Raw genomic sequence first — 20,376 nt, 5'->3', positions numbered from 1 at the left:
GTGATGAACACAGAAGGCTGCTTATACTTCATGAGAGGAAAATACATCTAACATGCTGAACAGTTGTTCTTATGCTGAATGTAGGAGTTAACATTAGGACTAGCCCTCTTCACATACTTTACTCTCAATCCAGTTGTTAGTAGTGGTTTAGCTTGATTTATGCCAGTGCTATTACTCATCATTCAGTACAGAAACAGGGCTGTGCTTTCTGCTTTACCTGCTTTGTGGGGCTTTCAGCTAAACCTGCCTTTTCTGATAGTGCAGTGACTTTTCCCTTGGCCAGAATAATGTACAAACTGCCATGTTGTAAGGATGCCTTTGGGACAGAAATTACTCCTCAAGTTTGCCACTGTGGATTTAAAATCTTCACAGAAGAGGATGTGATGCTGCAGCCTATGGACTTCCTTCCCCCAGATTCTCCAGTAAAATTATACTTCCTGCCTGGAAAAAATGGCTCTTGGATGCCATGTCACTGCTGTCTTAACTGGTTAAGATAGAGAAAAAAAAATTAAGTTCAGCCCTGGATGTTCCCATTCTGCCTGCTCTTGTGAATTCAGATAGGTATTTGAAGCGAAATAGAATCTCCAGAAGACCTTTTATGATTCTCTAAAGGCATAGGTCAACATGCATTAGAGAACTTTTATTATCTCCCTTTGTCAGGTCTTACTTGATATTTGTCTTCCCTAGAATGTCTTCAATTTTATTTGAAAGCCAGTACGTACAAAGTTAATGTATAATTACTTATGGCAAAGAGACTTTCCACTCTAGACCAGAAAGAAAATGTTTATCAAAAAAATATGGGGATTTTTTAAAATTGAAAACTCAAGTGGTCTGAATTCACAGCTATTAATTTATACCTATTTGTATAAGTTTCGTCATTTGTAGTTTGTTAAGGTTGGAAAAGATCTCTAAGGTTATCCAAACTTAGTAATAAAAACTACCAATTTAATAAAATGTTTCCAAAATTAAATTTATAATGGTGTATTTAGAAACATAAGAAATGCAAACTGCTAAGTGAGTTAAAAAATGAAATACGGAATGTCTTGCATCTCATAGAAAGGCTCTGAATCAAGCTTGGATGAGGTGCTGTGAAACATAAGTAATTTGCTTACATAACATAATATTCGTTTGTGACTTAAATTGTAATAGTGAAAATGTGTGTCTTTCTTTAAGTGCTCCTAGAGAATTCTGTTGTAGTCTCAGAAATTTAATTTTCATGGAAATAGCAATATTTAATTTGAGATAAAAATTAGAAAATTCTAAGTGTTCATGGGAGCATCTAGAGCATTAAGAGTCTAACCATGAGCTGACCTTTGAGAGCAGAGCACTCAATTTGCGCAGAAATCATAAATAACTCAGTAGAATACATGGTCTGAATGAAGCTCTTCTTTCATGACCCTGAGCTGCTGCTTTGTTCTGGCAGTGGTGACTTACCTGGAGACTTCTTCCTTGAGGAATCTGTGTAACTGATCCTGTATCCCTGGAGAAAGCCCAGACGGTCTTCTGCAGGTATTTCAGTCCACTTCACAAGTGCAGAATGCTTTGTGATATTCAGAATTGTCACATTAGCAGGACCAGTCCTAGGAACTTGAAAAAAACAGATATTTGAGTTCTGCATCAATACCTGTGCAATGGACATAGAAGACTGAATCCCAGCTGTTTCCAAGAGAGTTCTTGTCAAATTCTAGATGCTATAAATGCAATGTAAAGGGTGCACGAGAAAGGCAAAGTGCCAGATAGTAAAAACCTCTCACCTTAAACAATACCAAAGTAGGTAGAAATTGTGACTCTCTCATTATGAATATTTTACTCCAATAGCAACAACTTTCATTTCAACTTGCAATATGAGACACTATGAAATTGGGATTGGAAAATCTGATTGAAATTGTATTTGAGCCACATGGGTCTGAGACCATCTTTCTGTTATTTTTGATAATGTCACATATAATAAAAATATTTCTGTGGATGTGTCAGTAAGGAATAGCATTCAGGTTGCTCACTGCTAGGACATGACTGCTAAGAATAAAGGCAATGCTATCTGGAGAAAGTTGTTCAGTCATCTGGAAAAGAAATCTTGTGTAGTCCTTTTTTTACTGCTACAAATAGGAAACAAGAAGAAATATGGAGGGGTGGGTTACACAAAGGGGAAGAATACCTCCTTCAATGAAGTAAAAGTGAGTCACTCCAAAAGTCTTTTCATGTTTTATGAAACTTTCACACTGACACGCATCAGATGCATGTACCATTATTTTGTACAACTTATATGGCTGAAAATTGTCTGGAAAACAAATAAAGATATGTCAAGGTCTACTGAAAAGTTATAAATTACAAAGAATAAGAAGAAAATCAACAGCTTCATAGATTTTCTGTATATTTCTTGCTTTCTGAGACTCATAGCATAGCATAAGAGTATAGCGCTTTCCACTGAGTACAAAATATGTACATCCTTCTTCAGTGCCTCTAGATGCTTTATGTAAACTATTTCAAAGCCAGAACAGACAAAACTTGGGTTTTCTTTTAGAAGATCACAGCTGTGTTTATAGACTCCCTACAGGAGACTTTAGCTGCTGAAGGAGAGATTAGGAACTAAAATGGCTGTAGTTATCTTATTTCAGGGATACGTATTTCCCACTCAGCTAGAATACATAAACCCAAAGAAAAAACCCAGATGTAATGTGGCACTACTGATATTGCAGAAGGACAAAGGTAAACAGTGCTCTCTAGAAGACTTTGTAGAACTCTAAAGCTAAATGTTCTCCATTGCACATAAAAACAGTGCTGAATAGCCTTTGCAAGAGTTACCTACGTGATTTCAATCAACATTTTCAATGTTTGTTCCATATAGAAATCCCTGACTGACGCCCATCGTGTGTAGCATGGTAAGCAGAATACTGGAGTTGAGAATTTAGGCTTTGACAAGTATAGACACTGGTATAAAACCAGAAATTAACCTTAGGGAGTCTGTAACAGAGCAGTTTATATTGAAAGATAAGCTTACCTAGGTACAAGATGAAAGGTTTTTTTAAAGCCAGTAATGTATAGGTCTGTCTGGAATGTGGGCAAGGAGAGACATTGTACCAGTAGCTTAGCTGCATTTCTTGCCTAACAGTATCCAGAAGAACACTAATTAATACTTCTTTTTATCTGCCTTAATGTTGCTAGGCATTAACTGATGACTTAGTACTGGACAATTATTAAGAGCAGTACTTATCTGGATGAATCTTCAGTTTGCCCTTAAAAACAGAACAAAAATTCTACTCTGCCCAACCAAAAATAACCAAGAAATGAAAGGGTGCTTCCATAGGAGATGTGGTGGTTGCTGTTACCTAATGTGAAATTTCCAGTAGCCGTAGTTATTATTTTCATATGCATATTCTCTTTACTAGTGCCCCAGTCAACCACAAAACATTTTGGTTTGTATTCTGGAGTCCATGTGACAACTGCATTTGTTCCCTGGCTTTTGACATGGATTTGACCAGGCAAGTCTGTGAACAAATACACAATTAAAGGTCAATAAACAGGAAAGCAGTTTTCTCCCCTATTGTTTTTTCTTTCTCCCTTTTTTTCTGTTTTTTAAAGATTATTCACAAAGCAAATATAGCAACATAGCAAATTACTCACTTATCACAGTAAGGTTTACAATAGTATTTCAACAGAAGAAACTTAGCATTTACTACTTTACAGTGGTAGCTGGGAATTACAGTGTGGATTGCTGTACAAGAGTTTTCCTGATTTCTGATTGCTTGAAATTAAGTGGTTGTTCCAAGGCTCAGGAGAAAGATGTCAGGTGCTGCTAAATAACCTCCGGTGAGCCACTAGCAGCTGCTACACATGGAGTAACTCAGAGATAGGGCTTGCCTTAGCAGGGGTGGAGGAGAAGGGGCTAATGATAGATCATAGCTAAATGATTTCATATTTCATATGTTTTGAATTTTCTGAAAGGGTCTTGAAGATGTTGACATTTTTAAAGACAGGCTACGAAACCAGGAAGGACCTTCTGACTGACACTAAGGAGGGAAAAGGGCAACCTGCCATTTTGAGGTAAGAAGTGGGCCTTGTGAGAGACATAAACATTCTCCATTCTGTCTCCTGTCTGGAAACGAATACAAGAAAGGCGAAATTCATTAATTGTGAGGGAGCTGTGGTTGTCTGACGGAGATAGGGCTGTCTGAGATGGCTGGGATTGTCTATCTTGGAGAAAAGGGGGCTCAGGGGCGACCTTATGACTCTCTACAACTGTCTGAAAGGAGGATCCAGCAGGGTCAATCTCTTCTCCCAAGCAATGAGCCATGGGACAAGAGACATAGTCTTAAGCTGTGCCGGGGGAGGTATAGGCTCAACATTAGAAGGAATTTCTTCACAGAAAGAGAGTTTGGGCACTGGAATGGGCTGTGCAGGGTCGTGGTAGAGTCACTGTCCCTGGAGATGTTTAAGGAAAGAGTGGATGATGTGTCACTTTAGTGCCATAGCAGAGTCAACAGGGTAATGTTACAAGTTGGACTCAGTGATTTCAGAGGTCTTTTCCAAAATAGTTGATTCTGTCATTCTGTAAAGAAAGTTACTGTACTAGCTGACAAAAAGTTGTGTATGCTGAGAAGGAATTTGTCTTAAGAATGCACTTAATGCAAGTATCCTCTCAGGAATTAGTGATAGATACAGAGAAGCTGCACTAACATGCAAACAGAACAGGCATCTGGAGAGTGCCATGAAATACAGGCTCAGAGGTTCACTAGACAACTAATTGTCAGGCTCAAACTGGTAGGATATATTTTATCAGAAGAGAGCTAAGGGACTGAAATGTAAGGGCAAAATCAAGTTGTTACCTCTTTGCAAGGAAAAGGAGAACAGCATGAGGAGAGTGTTAGAAAATTCTGGATAAGCAATCATTTGCAGCTATCAGAAGATCAATAAGGGTACTTGCACACTTCTTTATTGTGAATGCTATAGCTGAATTTAAAAAAATCTTACTTTGTAAGAGAGGTTCTTATACTGCAATAAATACACCTCAAGACTGTAACACATGAAATTAGTTTATATTATAAGGAAGACATTATACAGTAAGTTTTATTCTTTAAATGAAAAGACTGTCTATTAAGGCCTCATAAAAGCTTACATCTTCATTAGAATGTGACATGTACGTCCCAATGTGACATGTACATTCTATCTATTCTTTTCCTATGTGCCAGTTAGAGTAATACTGAAATAAAGGACAGTAGCAGGTCTCTTAATAGTTATTTAGCTAAAGAACTTAGACTTGCACATAGTTCTGTGAACTTTTTTAAACCACTGGCACCTACTTGATAGTGAGGACAATCCATAATATATTTTTCCAAGTAAAATCCACCATTTTCCTAAGTAGATCCAACACATGGTATTTTCTCTAGCTTGACCAACAAAAAAGTGCTAAATTGAATATTAAATTGCTAGTCTGTTAACTTCTACTGAAGTATCTTAAGAAACAATTCTGACTCCTAGTATGTAAAAATATTAGCTTAATATATATTCAAGAGAACAGTTTCACCTATCCCAAAGTCCTTGAAAACGTATCCTTAGAGATTGGTCATAAAACTTCCCCACCACTATGGTGAATAACGTAAATACCTGTTACAGGGAATTCTGGGACAATGTAGATAGCTCGTGGAGATTCTCCTGCTTCATTATAGGCAGAAATATTAAGTCTGTAGTAAGCCATGGAGACATTAACAAGAATTTTTCTGTCTTTGAGAGAGATGTGATTTGGTGGTTGGCTGCAACTGTTGGGTATTCTTTCCACATTAACAAAATATCCAAGGATATTCTCACTTTGTGCTACCTAGCAAGAGGAAAAACATTATTATTCTATAAATGCTGCTATGTCCTGTGCAGAAAATCAAGCGGAATTTAATTTTATAAACAAAATGTAGCCTTGAATGATGGGGATAAAATCATACTGTTTTAATTAAGTCATTAGGAATCAATAAAGCAAAGCTTTTCCTTAAAATTAAGAGCATGCTTAAATTGAGAGGGGTTAAGTACATGATTAAGAATTTTCCTTAATTGAGACCCTAGTTATGTGTATGCAATTAGTAATAACAGCAGTGAAGCAGCTGTAACATTCTCTACATTTCAGTGGAACATATCCCTCATTTTCAGGAACTTGAAAGTTAATGAGAGGTGTTTAATTTAGATTTATGCCTCTGAATATCCTCATCTTCTAGGGCTTGATTAGGTATGTAGTATCTTTAAAGACAAATGCTAGCAATTATGCTGCCAATTTGGAATGTGTTAAATATCCATTGGTAGCAATTCTTGGTGGTGGTTCACTCATTATTTTACTGTACAAATCTTAATAAGAGACTGGAAAATGTGTGCACAGAAATGGAAATTACTGCAATATAGACAGAAACTTAATACATGAAAGCCTGTGAATATTTTGTTATTTCTGGCACAAAATTAATAGTGTGTAGATACCATGAAGCTGTGAGGCTGGGTTATCTGAATGAAATAACTGGATACTTTTGGAGTAAGATAGACAGGAAGACATTTACTATTTTAAAAGGCAGGTACACGTATCTTGTGAGGAATTTCAGATGAAGATGGAAGCTCTTAAAATAAAAGCATGGTTTTTTCCCTGGAAAAGAAGGGAAGTTTTAGTAATTTTTCAAGAATATAAATTGATATAATTTTTCCCTGTTAGTTTCTAGCTCGTAAATCATCAGCATACAGATGCAATGATTCTGCAGCAAGTATACAATATCCAATGCCTTTTGCCTATCAAGTGTAGACTCGATACAATGAGAAAGTCTGTTTTTCCCTGCAATGCAAGAATAGCATATACATAACAGAAAGTACTCAGACTGGAAGTGAATCTTACCTCCCACTTCAAGAGAACACTTCTTCTTCCTGGAGAGACTTGTGTAGTTACATTATATGATATTCTTGGCTTGTTCATGAGTTCTGGTAAACATGGAAAAAGATGGAGATATGCACTCAAATGAATAATTCTGATGTTCATATTTTCAAGAGTATCTGAATATCCTATTCCATATGACACGAAATTTGGAAAAGCCTTTACATTCATACTTACAACCAGTAGGATGAAACTATATTTCACTTACTGTGAGGGACCAAAATCTCCTTGCCCCAAATGCAAACACAGTTGAGATCATCCTTGATTATGCATCTGAGCTGAACTATGTATGAAGACATAGCATTTAAATTTGAAATGGTGACATTGGAAACATTACTTCCTACAGGTACCTAAAAAAAAAAAAACATTTATGTAACAACAATAAAACATTATCTTATATTAATTGTCTTCTCAGCCTAAGACCAGCCTTCTGATTCAACTGAAAGTAGAGGTTCCTGTCATCAAATAGGAATTATTGCACATTTTAGTCAAGCTATTTTCATTCTTTCAAGGCAACACCCTCTTTTTCATGAGCTTCTCCTGCTCACTCAAGACACTAAGTAACCTGGTCTAAACATTACTTTTAAAATCAATTAGACATTACATATACTGAAAAATAAAAATTTATTTAACTCCGAGCCTTGTTAGCATCCTCAAGAACAAGAAGTCAAGGGAAAACTAAACAATAAAAAAAAGCCCTTATTTTTAAAAGTGTCATTGTGTCTGAATAGATCCACATGGCTGTTGTCTTAAACAGCATGACTGGAGTGAATGTGTGGCTGCCTGTATGCCTTGGTGCTGCAGAAAATATTTGCCTCTGCAACTGATGATGGCACTGGAGCCCCAGTAACTGTTCAGGGAATTGAGTTTTTCTTGAAACAAAGACACCATCCCTGTCTAAGGAAAACCCTGAGCTGAAAAATACAGAGAAAATAAGGGAAAACATGATAGGAAACTGTTATTATCACTTAAACTCTTCCTTAAAGCTCCCCAAAACCAACAGAGCCCCGCTGTAAGGTGAGCAGCTCTTCTCTTTGAATTTCTGCAGTACTGTATATTTTAATAAGTTAATTAATTAACTTCTGTGGGAGTGTGCTCACCTCCCTCTCCTCCACTTCCCCTCCATCCTGACCTTTACTTCTTGTAATCCTGATTAAGTGATAACCACTATCAGCAGTCATATTAGATGTGTCTTGACCAGCATCTGACTCAAGGTCGATTCAGAGCAGACAGATAACAACATGAAACACAAGATAATATGAAAGACTGATTTTAACAGTTCATCTACCTACTCATAGTGCTGGTTAAGATTCAACTCAAGTCAACATTGGTTGAAGCTAATATTTGAAGAGAGCATGCATTTATGTCTTTAAGTGTCACATCTTTCCCTTTAAATAGTGGATAGCCCACAGCCTGTTGAGCTCTCCTGCACAGCAATGGGCTATTCAATGGAATCTCTCGAGTAAGGACAGTAATCTTAACTTCTGAAGATTACTCCTCAAGGATGAGAGAGTATTCATCTCACCAGATACTTGATAAGTGAATTGGAAATTATTCACTGAAAATTTTAAATCTCAATTAAATGATACAAAGGATTGATTGTGCACATACAATCCTTTAGATAAAAACTGTTGACCAGGTCTGGGACTAAGTCTGAATCCAGAAGCAATTAGACTTGCAGGGGCTCTGAGAATAATTTTAGAATGCAACTTTTTAAACTATCATGACCCAATTAAAATGTCTTCCTCACAGTTCTGTCTGACTCTGTTCTCTGTGAAGTAATCAAGTGCTCATTGCCGTCTACTTCTGTTAAACCCCTTTCACATTTATTATCAAACTTTGCTAGATTTCTGTTTTATGTCAATAAACATAACTACTTTCTTATGAGTGAAGGATATTACTTTTAAATGATGTTATCCATGACAACTTGATATAATTTTTTGCTAATTGCAAAAGAATCCCACTACCCACAATATTACAGAAAGACTCCAAACAAGAGGGAAGAGGAATGGATTTAAAACCCAAATGTTAAATTACATTACATGTACATTTATCCTACTGTTGATAAGCACTAGCTTTTTACATCCTCTATGCATGCATGGCTGTGACATTCACATTCTCTGAAAAAATCCCTTTGCCCAGGATTTTTCTCCTGGGAAGCTGAGAAGCCTCAGAGGAAAGAAAAACAATAATTATCTCATTTGCTTCTCCTGGGTGGAATGTGTTTGGAGTTTGTTTACCCACAGGTGATTGTTTCATTTGATTCTGGGGTGAGTTGTTTTGGCTCTTCGGCCAATTGGTGCCAAGCTGTGTTGGAACTCTGGAAAGAGTCTAGAGTTTTTCATTATTATCTTTTTAGCATTCAGTAAGTGTTGTCTCTATATTCTTTAGTATAGTTTAGTGTAGTCTCTTTAATATAACATAGTATTGTAAAGTAATAACTTAGCCTTCTGAGAACGTGGAGTCAGATGCATTATTCCTGCCTTAGTTGGGGCATTCCCTGTAAATACAGTATGCGGTCATACTCATTTACTAATCTTCGAGCTTAGCCTATGTTTATATTATTAGGAAGAGATTACAGCCTAAATCCATAGCATCAGCTGGAACCTGGGACATCATGAGTGTTCATGACCTGTAGTCTTGACTCATTTGTGTCACCCAGTGTGCATGTCTGTACTAGTCCCCCACAGTACTCCTGTGAATCTTCCATCTTCCCTGTCTCCAAAAATGCAGGACATGCATTTGTACTGCTCTGAACCTTCTGCTCTTCCATGTGCCATGTGCCAGACTGTCTGCACCTGGTTGTCTGCCTATTGTGCTGCTGGGTGGGCTCTGCATGGGTAACTGGCTGCCCTAGGATGGTCTAGGACTTGTACACAAATGAACGAGGGGACCTTTCCAAGACCTGAATGTTCTTTGTACTGAGATGAAACATTTCTTTCATGGGCCTCTCAAAGTACCTCTTCTGAAGTGGCTAAATGAACCAGCAGTCAGCTACAAGAGAAATGGGAGCGGTCTTCTGAGACAAAAGGAAGAACAAGGGAGATTTTTGTAGTGAAAAGGAAGCAAAGAGGCTCCTGGGTGAGCAGAATTTCCCAAGAAGTGGAGACTGTTGCTATTTAAACAGTTTTCTTATTTTCCTTGATAAATGCATATTTATAACCTGATTAACACATATAAAAGTAACAGAGCTTGTAAAACAGACCATTTCAGGGACTTAGTGATACATATCATGCATACATGCCTGTCTGATGGGAAGGGGCAGGATAAGCAGCCATTGCTGCTGCACGCAGACATTATTGAAATTATGACTCATTTTCCACCTCCTGCGTATTCCCTTTCGTTTTGTTCTGCCTGTTAGTGTACCATAGTGCATGTCCTAAAATGCAACTGCAATTGATCTTGTATCCCACAACATCCTTTTCTCCAAATAGGATAGTGATGGATTTGGTGGGTAAACCATGATGTGGACTGGGAAGTGGTTGCATGGTTGCATCCAGAGGGTAGTGGACAGCGGTTCAGAACTCCAGTGGACATCAGTGACAAGAAGTGTCCATCAGGGGTCCATAGTGGGTGTGATCAATGTTATTTAGCATCTTCAGTAATGACTTAGAGGTGTCAAGCGCATCCTCTGTGAATTTGCAGATGACCCCAGGCTGAGCAGTGCCTGCAGGGTGGAATGCCATGCTGAAAGACCTGGACAGGCTCCAGCGGTGGACCACAGGAACCTCAACCTGAACCTCTGAACCAGGGTCAGAGCAACCCAGGGTCAGCATGGGGATGGGCAGATCCCAGCAGCCCTGCCCAGAAGGAATTGGGGGTGCTGGTGGCTGAGAGGCTGGACATGCCCCAGCCACGGGCACTGCCAGCCCAGAGAGCCACACGTGTCCTGGGCTGCATCCAGAGCAGGGTGGGCAGCAGGGCAGGGAGGGGATTCTGCCCCTCTGCTCTGCTCTGCTGAGACCCCACCTGCAGGGCTGCATCAGCTCTGGGGCTGTTACTGAACAGCCCTGTAAGATGACATCTATGCAGCAGTGGAGGACGGTGCTGGAAATTCTTTTAAATTTAGCACAATAGAGCATGACCTCTATATTTATTGTTAGTGCTTAATTTTGTACAGACAGTGCTTAGTACAAATACCAGAGATTAATGTGGCCTTGTGCTAGCTCCCTACATCTGTGACTAATAAACTTGTTCCAGTTAATTCTTTCTTGTTTACTTCTATCAGTGATTTAATATGTACTAACTAATATCTCAGTTTTGATAACAAGAATTGTTTATCAGAGCAAAGAATCATAAGAGAAGTACATTATGACCTGATGGCATATTTGAGATAATCCCAAGGAGAAAAGATGCGTCAGAAGATCTGGAACCACATCCAAACAAATGGAAATAATCAGCATAAATGCATGTTTTCAGGAAACATGAAAATACAATAGTTTTAGGAATATAACCTGGTCTCTGAGGTTACTGGGCATGTATGCTTTGAAGAGAATTAGCCATGCATTCAGCACTGCTAATGAAATAATGTTGGCTTCCAAGTCTAACAGATATGATGGAGAGTTTATTTCCCAATTTTCAGGGACAGGGTCCCCAGCACAGGCAGGACATGGACCTGTTGGAATGAATTCAGGGGAGGGCCACCAAATCAGTGGGATGGAGTACCTCTCCTGTGAGGAAAGGCTGAGAGAATTGGGATTGTTCAGTCTAGAAAAGAGAAGACTTTGTGGCAATGTTATTGTTGCCTTCCAGTACCTCAAGAGAACTTCCAGGAAAGATGGGACAAGACTATTCACAAAAGCATGTAGTGACAAGACAAGGGGCAATGGGTGTAGACAGAAAGAGAGTAGGTCTCGATTAGGTATTAGGACGAAGTTCTTCACTGTGAGGGTGGTGAGGCACTGGAACAGGGAAGTTGTGGGTGTTCCGTCTCTGGAAGTGTTCAAGGCCAGTTTGCAAGGGGCATCCTGGTCTACTAGAGTGTGGCCGTGCACATGGCAGGGCTGGTTGGAACCTCCCAACCCAAACCATTCTATGGCCGTATTACAGGGAAATTATTTCACTTCTTTTCAAAGAAGAAAATCTGGAATATTTAAACTAACTAAAAGTATGTAAAGTATGAATTATTACCTTAAAAAACAAAGCAACCTGATCTCTAATCTGTTTGAAAAGGTAATGATACCAGCTAAAAGAGCAATATTGTAAATCACTGAAAGTGTGATTTGGGTCTGTGTTTACATGGCATTTCTGATATTCAGCTTTTGCATCACTGGAAGTTGTAGTGTCTCACTGGTAGATTAATGAACCAGATAACATGCTATACTATTTTACTTTGGTTAAAGCTACTATTCCTTCTTTCCCAAACATTTCATGATTTGTTAGAATCAAACGAAGGTGCCTTAGTGGGGTCTGCCTACAAAATGACTCCTTGCTATGCCACCTTGCAATCCTTGTGCTGCATATAATATGTGCAGCTGACCTGATATTGGAGCACCTTACATTCTCATGAGATTGTCATCTGGAAGTACTCACCACTGTCCATGGAGCAGATTCTGTGAGTGCCTCTCTGTATCTCAGCTCATATGGTGTATGAGCTGTGGGCAGGTCCCACTTCATTATCAATTGGTTTGTGATCTGATAAGCATTTATGTTAGATGGTGACAAGCACTTTCCTAAAATGGGGGAGATACAGTTGTTTAAAACACAAGAGAAGCAGGAAAGCTTTGGTAATTACATCTGTTGAGTGTGGTCTATAAAAGTTAAAAGACTTGGCACACAATAGTGAATGCTGTGAGACTTCAAAACACCATGGAAATGAATTACTAAATCTCTATGACATCAACAAAATGCAATTGTTCCTCTTGCCTTTCTTTTGTGAATGCTTCTACTGATTTCAAGAACACTCTTTTTCTAAGGAGTAACTATTCTGAGTGAGGCTGAAAGGCAAAATCAAAATGTCAAGAGTACCTGTAATCATGAGTTGTATAAAAAATATCCAGAATATCTTCAAATTTCAGTAAGCGCAAATAAACACAATGTGTCCAAAAGTCTTCAGTAAAGGTTACACTATTGATAATTTGGGTTGTACTGGTAGTAACTCCCAGCAGAGAAGCACTGGTTTTTCTTGGACCATGATTAGTCTGAGCATGCGAAGTTTTGAGAAGCTCTTAACATCAGTTCAGTGACCAGATAGGTAGGGAATCTTTAAATAAACATTTAAAGGGCCTAATAAATAGGGCTGGTTTTTATCATATCTTTCTTTTAACATTGTGTAATAGATAAGAGGCCTTAGAAAAGAGTTGAATTTTGAAAAGGTTTCTCAAAATTCTAATGCCCTATATCAAGGATTCCTTAGGTACACAGTGTTGAGTCAATCTGCTCTTTGTAAACCAATACAAAGAAATCCAGAAAACCATCAAGGAGAACATAGAAAGTTGGTTAAGTATAGTACACAAATACTACTATATATTTTTCTGTATATGGATATTAAATATTCCAGCAAAATATTTAAAGTAAAACCCTTCTCCATTAAAACATCATAGGCTTCTGTTACTAACTTAATTCAAGGAAGTCAAACTGCATCTTAGCTCTCTGAGTCAGTAAAAATAACAGGAGTGTTTTGGGAGCTGAAATTTTGGAAATAATCTTTACAGAATACAGCTTTAGCTGGGCACTGCAGTAACACAACTTGTGAAGACACTGTACCTGCTTTGCTTGGTAAAACTGAGATGTTCTTTCCTTTGGCACAGGTGTCATTGTCATAATTCACTGCTATCCAAATGGTTGCAAATCTCTCAATGTAGAGATTCTTTCGTTCTATTGTGATGGAAGGTGATGATGTGTTTCGCTGAAAAAGTTTTCGTATTTTGTTCCTTCAGAGAAAAGGAAGCACAATGAAAAACATTTTATTGGATTACAGTTATTTTTTCCTCCATGCCCAAGAAAGCAAAATTATAGTGATTGATAGCTTTCCAGATACTTCTATGTATCTGGAAATCTCAAAGGTTCACATTGAGCAGCTTGAAACAGCAAGATTAATTCATGCACCTCAGTAACCCTAGCGAATTCAAATGTGCAAATCCTTGTGTGGTGGAGAACCGTTGAATTCCTTAATCTTTTAAGGCATAGCATGATACAACCAGATCTGTATGACCTTCTTTTGTACTTACAGTGGGTTATAGAGAGCATTTTGAAGGTATAAAATTAGGTTAGAAATGACTTCGTAAAGCCTCACCTCATAAAAGGGAAACTCAAATTCCTTTTGAACAGCAAAATTTCCCAGTTACATGAATATAAATTGCCATAAAGTTATGAAAAGCTTCTTATGAGTTATGTGCCTGTCTTCTGACTTCTGTTCCTGCAAATTGTCAGAGTTTGATGGAGGTATCTAAATGTCCGCTGAGTCCTCAGCCCTGTAGATTCCTCCTGGTACACCTAACATACACAGCACAGGAAGTCCAAGAGTTTTAATGCCTTGCATACAATTTTGCTGCCTACATTTTTCTTGTCTCTCTCATTTAGTCTCTGCCACACACAGGGAAGATTTTTCCAAGGTTGAAATTGTGCAAGTTCAGTGTTCTTAAAGAGAGGGACTAGCATACTAATTGCCTAGCTATGCATTTCAAGTATTAAATTACACACATCATGATTCAATATTTAGTACCTGAGAAAAACTACTTGAAGGTTTTCCTGTCTTCTGCTTCAAGCTAGCTGTGAATCAGCCATTAAAATTTCAAAGCATGATTTTGAATTCTTGGTTGGAACTTTTCTGTGGGAGTGTTTATCTTTAATCTTTTTCTTCCTGACAACTTAATCACAAGGAGTAAGGACAAGGAACTATTGCAGCGTCAAACTGATGTTACATGCAGGAAGAGGTGATACCCTCTTCTGGGCAAAGTAAAAGCCTTTTACATGTGGGGTTTTTTTCTTTCCTTTTAAACCAATAGAGGAGGAGATAGTAAGTTTGTCTTCAATACCACCGGGTGGAAACTTAGGAGACTGAGGTTAAAGTCCTGACTCTGACTTGGAAACATCACCACCTCTGCCAGGGAATTGTCTCCCTCTTCGCCCACTGACATATTCTTTCATTATTTTATCTGCCTTGTCTGTTCATGACATCAACCCTGCAGTCTGGGAACAGCACAGTCTGGTTTTGGCTTATGACTTTGAGAGCAAGTAGCGTAAAAATATTTCAACTGATAACATCTCTTCAGAAAAAGAGCTTTTCATAAATGTTTCTGTCCTTCCAAACATTCGGTATTCCTTGAAGTTACAAGAGGCAAGACAGCCATGCAGTAGAATTAGGGGCTTATTGCAAATTGGTGCCTGCAGCTACCTCCAGTGAGAAAATATCGAAGGTGATGGGGGGAGTAATCTCAGCCTTGAGGTGACTGCTTTGCTCCTGTGCAATGTGAAGATGATCATTCTGGGGAATTTCCCAGTGTGGTGACATTTTCTTAGCTTTAGGAGATGTTTCTAACCACAGCTCATTTTGAATGACAAGGGGTGGTTATGTGGCCAAACAATCAGCAATGAATATCAGAATTTGCCTATGGCATACAGTGTTGTACTCCATGTACCCCATGATATGGTCTCATGGCAAAGATCATGTCTTCTGATCTCACATTTCTACTTCTGAACATGCCCCTAATCTCATGGGAGATTCCAAATAACTAGATATAAAATGAGGAAATTCAGTTTTGTAATGCAGCTGCAACTGAAGATACTGTATTTGAGATAATCAGTTCAAAATTAACCCTACAAGTTCATTCCATCTGTTAAACAACTACTTGATAATTCAGAATCACCAGAAAGTATGCTACATCTGATATCTCCTTGGGTACATGGTATATCAAAATATGTAATACATAAAATAAAAGTTTAGTGTGTGTTTATGTTTAAATATTTTGTTTTATTTTTTTTTACCTGAAATACCACTATGTTGAACAGTCAGTAAAAGTCAATAGCTGCAAATAAAGGTAATTAAGTAAGCTGATCTTTGGCAATAATGATTTAAAGAGTGTGTTGGAGGCATGGTAAGATGTATAATGACTTTGTATTGGGTTTGCATGACAAGGTTTTGGGAGCAGGGGAGCAGATTGCTACAGAGGTGGCCTCCATGAGTAGCTGCAATAAGCCTTTCCCATGAATAATTAAGCCAGTTCTAGCTGACTTCAGGACAGAGCTGCTGCTGGCCAAGACTGAGCCCATCATCCATGGTGGTAGTGCCTCTGGGATAACGCATTTAAAAGAGGGAAAAAACAGCTGCACAACAGCAGCTGGCAGAGAGGAATGAGGGCAAGTGGGAGCAGCAGAGAGCAGCCCACACTGCAGCAGGTTTGCAGGGCTTGTGAACCCATGAGGGAGGGAGCTGCTTTGGAGCAGGCTGCTCTTGAAGGGCTGGCACCCCATGGAAGGAACCTTCACTGGAGCAGTTAATGCAGAAATGCAGCCCCATGGGAAGCACTCGTGTTGGAGGAGTTAATGATGGACTGTGGGAGTTCATGTCTCCTGAGGGAGGATTCCCATGCTGCTCCAGAGGAAGAGTCAGAAGAGAAAAGAAGTGACGGACACAACGTGTGATGGACTGTCCACAGTCCCATTTCCCATCCCCCCACAATGCTGGAGTGGAGGAGGCAGAAAATTCAATTAAGTCCAGTAAGAAGAAAAGAATGTGGGGGGGGGGGGGGGGGGGGGAAGCAGAGAAGGGGAGGGTGTTCCAAGTTCTAGCTATAAGCTATATTTCTCATTACTCTACTTTGATTTGAATGTTAATAAATTTAATTCATTTTCCCAGGTCAGGTCTGTTTTGCCCATGACAGTAATTGCTGAGATCTCTTCCTGTTCTTATCTCAGCCCATGATCCTTTATCATATTTTCTCTGCCCTGTTGGGCTGAGGAGGGGAGGAATAGAACAGTTTTTGTGAGGTCTAGCCAGAATCTACCTACCACTCTTTTACGAAGCCCTTACAAATCAATAGGTATTGATGAGTAATGATGAATGGTATTGACTAGCCTTGTGTAACAACCTCTAAAGTGATGAAATACACTGGAACAAATCTCTGGCAAATGGGAACCACATCTAACAACAATAAGAGCTTTTGGTTTTCTGAGATAACTTTTCAGACTTACCATTTTAGGTATACAGTATAATTAACTGTATTTGCAGCACTAGGTACTGGCAGCCAGGTGCAGGTTAGATCCTCACTTAACTCTTTGTAACACACCAATTCATTGTCCCAATCTGAAAGATGAAAACATGTGCACTGGAAAAGATCCATCACAGGCAACCATTAACTGACTCAAAGGAACTATGAGTAATGAAACCAAATACAAACCAGGCTAGAGTTAGTTGACTAGACCCCAGAATTGCTTCAAAACCATCAATCTCTATCTGACATTCAGAACTACACACTGTTGCTGGATAAAAACAATATTACTTGCCAGCATTGTAAAACAGAAGGAGCAAAAGTTTATGTATAAAATTGCCTGTTATAAATTTTTTATATGGGGATTTTTTTTGCAACTGAACATACCCCTTTTTCAGTTGATGTGAAAATAAGCACTGATGGCATTATTAAAGGAACTAAATTTTTGTCTTTAGCAATTAAATTTATGTCAGTATTTCAAAAATCTCTTAACAAAAATGCTAATGACAAAATATGACTGCTGTTCTTCTTTTGCTCTGTGTCTTACTGTCTGAACTATTAATTCAGCAGAATCAGTCATGGTGTCTCAAAGTCCTTGGAAAAGGACTCAGATTTTGTTGTTGTTGTTGTTGTTGAGAAAAGTAACCTCAACAGGAATGGGATGTTTAAGGTAATTTTTTCCTGATGAGTAGAGCCACATGTCCTTCCTACCTGTTAGGTCTAACAAGTTGCCAATAGGCCTATCAATCTTGAATAAAAATTGTTTTGCTATGTGATAAGTAAATATGAATATGTCTGGAGCTGGTGTTGTAGCATAGTTACGGTATCTCACAACCTAGGTTGTGAGTTAAAAGGTCAGTTCTCTTTTCCTCATTTCTTCCTGCAACCTGAGTTACAAAGTATTCTTGGCATTCTTTTAATCATTGAGATGACAAATGCATATTGAAGTTAAAAGGTGTTTTGGAAAAAGAAGTGAGTCAAATGAGTATAGTGCTGACTTTAATACCCTCACCTTATGACACTTCTCATACTAAATGAATAATGCTCTTCTAATAAACTTTGCTGCATCAGCTCAGGTGTGTTAGAGGTGCCTTTCAGGAAGGTGGAGATCACATCTTCCTTATTTTCATAGCAATGTGAAACATTACAGAATTCTTTGCTTTTCTAGTCTGGCCACCAAAGCACATCTTGGCCTCCTCACCCATGAACATAGTGTCTGTCAACAGCAGGGGAAACAGCAACAGCTCTCACATTCTTCTCCCGTTGTACTCTGAATTAAACCTTAAAATTACTTGGCGTTTATTGTTGTTTTGAAGAAACTCCTAAAACAAAATCTTTTTGGAATTGCTGTAATACTTCATGTCAATACATTGGTAACATTCTGCTCCTGACGCTATTTGAAATAAGAGTTCTATTAACTCAGATCCACATCATGGTGTCTACCACATTGCAGACCTGTCTCTGCTTACGCAGGAGCAGTGGTTGTTCCTCATGCTCTAAGTTTTGCAAAATCGCCCATGTCTTTCTCCACGAGATTATGGTACTAAAGCAGACAAAGGAAAAACAGTAGATTTCGTGTGTGGAAACAGTGTATTAGCTTGGCTAACACTCCAAAGCATCCTCCTACTACCAATATACAGAAGTTCTACATTGCTTTGTCCAGATGATATAATGAATGTACACTTTTATTTTCACTTTTCCTGTTTGTGAATATTATGCACATGCACATTAATTTTTATTCTAGTGCTTTCTTTGTTCCACTGTAATGCTCCACCTTAATAGGTATATTATTAATTCTTCCCAGATCCAGCATAGTACCAGAGATGTATCATGACTGTGCTCCAAGAGCTATGCAAAGAAAGAAAAAAATTTCTTTGCTCTAAAGAAAATGCAGTTTAGTTTCTCCACTTAAAAAAACCTCAAACCAACAAACAAATGCCAAACCACCTACCTTTAATTTTTTTCACTCTAGAACTTTCTGTTTTTTCTTCCTGAGCATCTGGTTTTCTCCCTAATGATTTAGTACAGCTTAATCTGGCAAGTTAATTGCAAGGACTGGAAAATTATCCAAGGCTAATTTCAGAAGAACATAGTCCTCCTGCAGATGTCTTGCCCAGTGTCACTGTGTACTCAGGAACCTGTCATCTCTGCTGGGTCTGTTAGCAAGTAGGATGTTCCTGCCCACAATAAATCCAGCACAAAGTACATCAGATGACCACCCACTGCTCCGCAATACTCTCTGTCAAAATGTGCTGTACTGTTCCTTCCCGCCATCATCAGTAATTCCCCAGTTAAATGGAAAGCAGAGATATCCATCACACACAAACATTAGAGGACCCGTGGTACTTCGGAACGGCGGCTATCTGCGATGCTCGGGCTGGGCTTTCGCCCACAGCCTGCGGGCTGGCCCTGCGCTCACAGACGCGTCTGCCCGCGCTGCTGCGCCCGGGCTTTCCCTGGCACGGGCGGGAATGCTCCCAGCGGCGCCGCTCCCGAGCGCCCGCGGCGTTCCACCCACCTGGCAGCTGCCGGCAGAACGGAGAGTCCCGGGCGGAGCAGCGGCAGGAGCCTGGGAGCGCAAGGAGCAGGTGGCGGGGGGAAGAATGAAAAAAGAAAAAGAAAAAGAAAAAGAAAAAGAAAAAGAAAAAAAAAAAACAGTTGGTCAAGACAACCGCAAAAGAAATAGGAAAAATGTTGGAGGTGGTTGCTTCTCCCACTCACAGAATTTAATTTGGTCATGATTTTGTTCGTATATCCTCATCCTTGAGTAGCATTAAGGATTTTTACGGTTCATAAGTGGCAGTAAGCTGTATGGTATATGAAAACTCACCTCTAACAAGTAAAAAGATAGCTGCCAGCAGAGAGTTCTTCATCTTCTCTGTAAAGAAGCATAATGATTACTATCAACATTACGCTGTCTTTAGTCTATTTTCACACTTCCTTTTCAAACTTCCTATTCATTCTAACACCTATCCTGCTACAGGCAAAATACAAGTAGCAAGTTTATCGATGACAATGGGAAGAACACTTGAGTACTGTGTTATTAATTATACTTACAAGAGCCTAAAAATCCTTCTGGGAGACAGGAACTCTCCACCCTGGTTTTTGTAAGCACTCACAGCGAGATTCTTGATGGTGTCTGCAGTATCAGCAAAGCAAACTGAATTAAGCTTAGGTACTTCTAACTCTTTGAAAACACCAACTGTCTGCAAATTAGAGATATTCCTATCAGTAAAAAGGAAGTCAAGGTGTTTGACTGAGTCGAATATGAATTCTTACATACTGTAGAAATAATAGCAGCAGAAGACCTCAGCTTGTCTTCACTTTCTGACTTCTCTT

General features: G+C 38.9%; 1 protein-coding gene across 1 annotated transcript in view; it reads right to left on the bottom strand.

Annotated features, from left to right (window-relative positions):
- The window catches only part of LOC131096172 (interleukin-6 receptor subunit beta-like), a 30,981-nt gene extending 11,071 nt beyond the window's left edge, over positions 1-19,910 (bottom strand). Inside the window, exons 1-11 of the mRNA XM_058044454.1 lie at positions 19,868-19,910; positions 19,556-19,606; positions 17,021-17,132; positions 13,595-13,761; positions 12,422-12,561; positions 7,098-7,239; positions 6,854-6,936; positions 5,602-5,812; positions 3,327-3,485; positions 2,156-2,278; positions 1,435-1,587 (exon numbers count right to left, since the gene is read on the bottom strand). Coding sequence (XP_057900437.1) covers positions 1,435-1,587; positions 2,156-2,278; positions 3,327-3,485; positions 5,602-5,812; positions 6,854-6,936; positions 7,098-7,239; positions 12,422-12,561; positions 13,595-13,761; positions 17,021-17,132; positions 19,556-19,606; positions 19,868-19,910 — 1,384 coding nt within the window. The remainder of the gene's footprint in view (positions 1-1,434; positions 1,588-2,155; positions 2,279-3,326; positions 3,486-5,601; positions 5,813-6,853; positions 6,937-7,097; positions 7,240-12,421; positions 12,562-13,594; positions 13,762-17,020; positions 17,133-19,555; positions 19,607-19,867) is intronic.
- Positions 19,911-20,376: the final 466 nt, after the last annotated feature.

This window comes from Melospiza georgiana, chromosome Z (genome assembly GCF_028018845.1).
Source record: "Melospiza georgiana isolate bMelGeo1 chromosome Z, bMelGeo1.pri, whole genome shotgun sequence".
NCBI lineage: Eukaryota > Metazoa > Chordata > Aves > Passeriformes > Passerellidae > Melospiza > Melospiza georgiana.
Note: the sequence above shows the minus strand (reverse complement) of the source record. Positions and strands in the feature narration are given on the sequence as shown.